General features: G+C 45.6%; 1 protein-coding gene across 1 annotated transcript; it reads left to right on the top strand.

Annotated features, from left to right (window-relative positions):
- The first annotated feature begins 3,577 nt into the window (after positions 1–3,577).
- On the top strand, positions 3,578–4,540 carry LOC130490239 (olfactory receptor 6M1-like). The gene has a single exon (XM_056864064.1). It carries the CDS (start codon positions 3,605–3,607, stop codon positions 4,538–4,540), a length of 936 nt encoding a protein of 311 aa, XP_056720042.1. The 5' UTR covers positions 3,578–3,604.
- Positions 4,541–4,754: the final 214 nt, after the last annotated feature.

Below are 4,754 nucleotides of genomic sequence, written 5' to 3'. Positions count from 1 at the left end.
GGGGAGCTGAAGCTCAGAGGTGTGATCTAATGTCTAGTTATTAACTTTATAGATAGGGATAGTCTGAAACAGGTCCTCAAGTGGAAAAAGTTAAGTTGAAAATTGGCAGACCGAGAATTAGATAGATCTGACCTACAAGGTAGAAGAAGAAGAAGAGTTGGCTTTTATATGCCAACTTTCTCTACCACTTAAGGAAGATTCAAACCGACTTGAAATCACCTTCGCCTCCCCACAACAGTCACCCTGTGAGGTAGGTGGGGCTGAGAGACCTGTGACTAGCCCAAGGTCACCCAGCTGGCTTCATGTGGAGAAGTGGGGAAACCATCCCGGTTCACCAGATTAGCCTCCGCCGCACATGTGGAGGAGTGGGGAAATCAAACCTGGTTCTCCAGATCAGAGTCCATTGCTCCAAACCACTGCTCTTAACCACTGCACCATGCTGGCTCCCTGAGCAGGAAGAACTGAGCAGGAAGTTTGCCAGTACAAGGCCCAATCAAGGGAGGTTCATGCCAGACAATGTCCTGCTCCATTTTGATCCACTAGCTACTCAGAGGGCCATGCCATTTCGATTTCCTACCTCTAAGGAGGTTGGTAACCCTACTGACTGGCCTACGATCACCCAGGGAATTTCATGGGAGGGTGGGGATTCCAATCCAGGTCCCACTGGAATGGTCTAACCACACCACCACAATACCTTCATAGGGTTCTGTGGACATAATGTGCTCTTCAGTGAGGGCAACAACTCCATCAAGTAACCTGTGTGGTACATCACATTACAAGGGAATCATATGGACATCACAGGCTGAAGAATCCTCTTCCTCCTCCCTTTCCCTCCCCTTTCACCACTCTATGTTCATGATTCTTGTGTTAGTGCTCATAATACATGTTCTGTGAACAATTAGTTCTCTCTAGAAAGTCCGTAAAGATTTGTTCTCTGGGGAGAGCGTCTGTTTTAAATATTTTGACACTAAGGAAACAATCTTCGCCCAAGGGGGGTTTGAATAGAGTCAGTGTTCTTCTCACCTGGTCTTTTATTCTCTGTTTCATTCTCCCTCTTTCTCTCTCACTTACATGACATTCTCCCCATCTCTTTTGGAACCTCAAGATTCATTTCACTTCCTATACCATCATGCAGGATGGAGAAGACAGTCCTTGAGAAATAACCTTCACCTTGCTGTGAGGGGTAAGTCTAATAAGGTCTAGAGATGTTTCGGTCTCTCTGGAATGGGGACCCTACCTGCCCACCGATCAATCCTGGAATTTCTGGGGAAATTTGTGCTCACAAAATCCATCCTTCTGCTCCATATGGCAAAGGGAAATCGCAGTCGCAGATCAGCACTGTAATATCCCAGTACTCATCTGGTAAGGGAGACCTTGCAAAGGTGTGTGTGTGTGTGTGTTAAGTGCCGTCAAGTCGCTTCCGACTCATGGCGACCTTATGAATGAAAGTCCTCCAAAATGTCCTATCATTGACAGCCTTGTTCAGATCTTGCAAACTGAAGGCTGTGGCTTCCTTTATTGAGTCCATCCATCTCTTGTTGGGTCTTCCTCTTTTCCTGCTGCCCTCAACTTTTCCTAGCATGACTGTCTTTTCCAGTGACTCTTGTCGTCTCATGACGTGACCAAAATACGACAGCCTCAGTTTAGTCATTTTAGCTTCTAGGGTCAGTAGCTGCAAAGGTAGCTGCCTTAAAAACACTTAAACGCTTGCATGTCTTTGTGTGTGATTTGTTTATTTAAATTTTGTACCCATATCTCCCCAACAAAGACTATTGAGATGGTTTGGCAACAATTTAAAAACACTTTAAAAACAATAGAATTTAAAAGCAAGGACTTCCTTGGTGGTCTCTCGTCCAAGTCCTAACCAGGGCTGACACTGCTTAGCTTCTGAGATCTGACACCATCGAGCTAGCCTGGGCCACCCAGGGTAGGGCTCCATACACTAATCCTCCCTTTATTAAAGGGACTGGGCATTTTTCTCCTGGTTGTTGACAACCCTAGAAGCAGCACAGTGCAGTGTTTAGAATGGGGGACTGGAAGGACCTGGGTTAAGAGCATAAAAAGAGCCCTGCTGGATCTGACCAGGGGTCCATCTAGTCCAGCATCCTGTCTCACACGGTGGCCAAGCAGCTCCTCTGGAAGTCCGACAACCGAGCATAGAGGCCGAGGCCTTCCCCTGGTGTTGCCTCCTGGTTCTGGGATTCAGAGGCTGCCTCTGAACATGGAGGTTCCCTTTACTCACCCTGGATAGTAGCCCGATATACCTGTCCTCCGTGAATCTAATTCCCTTCTAAAGCTGTCTATGCCTGTGAAATCTCTACCCAGCTGTGAGGTTCAGTGTTGAAAGAGGGAGGGAACCATGCAAACTGGTAGTGGAAAGTACCATCAAGTCATAGCTGACTTATGGTGACCCTATAGGGTTTTCAAGGCAACAGACATTGGGAGGTGGTTTGCCATTGCCTTCCTCTGTGTGGGGTGAGAGAGTTCTGAGAAAACTGGGACTGGCCCAAGGTCACCCAGCAGGCTTCATGTGGAGGAGTGGGGAATCGAACCCAGGTCTCCAGATTAGAATCCTCTGCTCTTAACCACTACACTGTGCCTACTCTCCCACCATGTAAACTACCTCAAGCATTTTGGAGGAAGGGCGGGATAGAACTGTTGCAGACAATTCTTAACTATCAGAATGGAATCATGTGCTCCTCACCCCCGTATGAAATCCATAGTAATTCTGGGCAGTCTTTTGTGCTCTTGCATGTTACAAAATATTTTACCAAGCGTTATTTCAAAAACACATCGCAAACTATTTAAGTACATGGTGACAGCGGCAAGAGTGGTATACGCAGCAAAATGGAAAGCGGAGAAATACCCAGATTTAGATGAATGGATGGATAAACTAACAGAGTACACAACTATGGCAAAACTGACATCTTTTATACATAATAGGTCAATCTCAGAATTTTAAAATTAAACGTTTCCTCCCCAATTATACAACTAGACATTTGGTACAGAATTGGAACAGAACTGAATTAAACTGAGACAGAATGAAAAAGATTTAGGTAATATATGTTTAATAAACTAGTAATAAATATGTTACTAGATATGAAAAAAATATGTGGAGAGCAAAGAGTAGAATCATAGAATCATAGATTCATAGAGTTGGAAGGGACCACCAGGGTCATCTAGTCCAACCCCCTACACAATGCAGGAAATTAACAACTACCTCCACCCACATCCCCAATCCTCCCCCTGCCATGCAGGATCCCACAATCAAAGCACTTTAATGCAATGTAATTTGAAGAGTAATGTAATTCAAAGAAGTTGATGATTGGGTGACAAGCTTCACATATATAATTATATCGTGCTTAAGCTTCAACGTTTTTATGTTTGATTGTGCTTGTTAATATATATATATATATATATATATATATATATATATATATATATATATATATATATATATATATATATATATATACACACACACACATACACACACATACAAAAAACAAATACTATTTTTTTTCATAGCAGAAACAACCATTCTCTGCTGCCCATGTCTAAGGGCAATTATTCGGTCCAGGAGTTCTTCCTGGTGGGCTTTCCCATGGACCCTTCCTTCCAGTTCCTTGTCTTCTTCCTGGTGCTGGCCAACTACCTCATCACCCTCACAGGGAACAGTGTCATCATCTTCATCACCCTGTCTGACCATCGCCTGCAGAGTCCCATGTATTTCTTCCTCCGGAACTTCTCCTTTGTGGAAATTTGGTTCACCACCGTCACAGTGCCCAAACTTCTGGCCGGCTTCCTTGTCGGCAGCCACACCATCAGTTTTGTGGGCTGCATGGCTCAGTGTTACTTCTATTTCCTCCTCGGGGCCACTGAGTTCTTGCTGTTGGGCGTCATGTCCTTTGACCGTTACCAAGCTGTATGTAACCCCTTGCGCTACCCGGCACTGATGACTGGGAAGTTCTGCCTGAAGTTGGTGTGTGGGACATGGGTGGCAGCCTTTTTCACCATCCTTGGGCCTCTCATCATGGTCACTGGCCTTCCCTACTGTGACTCCAATGTCATCAACCATTTCTTCTGCGACCGCACACCATTGGTCAACTTGGCTTGCACTGATACCGAATGGGTGGAGAACATCAACTTGGTGCTGGCCGGGGTTCTGATCCTGGGCTCCTTGGTGCTGACGGTCATCTCCTACTGTTTGATCACCGTGGCTGTGCTCCGGATCCCTTCTGCGCAAGGTCGGCGCAAGGCTTTCTCCACCTGCGCCTCCCACATGATGGTGGTCACCATTGTCTATGGCAGCCACATCTTCATGCATGTCCGCACCACCCATACCTACACAGAGAGGGTTGATAAAGTGGTGGCCCTCATGACCAGTGTGGTGGCCCCATCGCTCAACCCCTTTATCTACACCTTACGCAACGAGAAGGTTAAGGAAGCTCTCAGAGATGCTGCAAAGAAGAGAGGGCTGTTTTTCACCAAAGAAGTCAAGGAAAAAAGGACAGACTTTCACAGTATTGGAATGAGATGAATAAGTGATACTGCTGTTAGATACTGAGGTTAATAGCATACTGTGAAACTGGGCCTTGAATCCTACAAGTCCTTTGATGGGGAGGATGTGAATTCCTTCCTTAAAGGCAAAGCTGGGCTAACTTCATGCTTCTAGCAATGAAACCCTGCTTCTCCTTGGAAGGGGAATTTACCGATCGGCTGGTAGCCTGCCATGCTTTAAGCAAGTCTGAAGC

This window comes from Euleptes europaea, chromosome 18 (assembly GCF_029931775.1).
Source record: "Euleptes europaea isolate rEulEur1 chromosome 18, rEulEur1.hap1, whole genome shotgun sequence".
Lineage (NCBI taxonomy): Eukaryota > Metazoa > Chordata > Lepidosauria > Squamata > Sphaerodactylidae > Euleptes > Euleptes europaea.
The sequence above is the reverse complement of the archived record's forward strand: the minus strand, read 5'-3'. Positions and strand labels throughout refer to the sequence as shown.

Excerpts from the sequence above, each read along its gene's own strand:
- LOC130490239 (XM_056864064.1), top strand. The coding sequence starts at position 3,605 with ATGGACCCTTCCTTCCAGTTCCTTGTCTTCTTCCTGGTGCTGGCCAAC.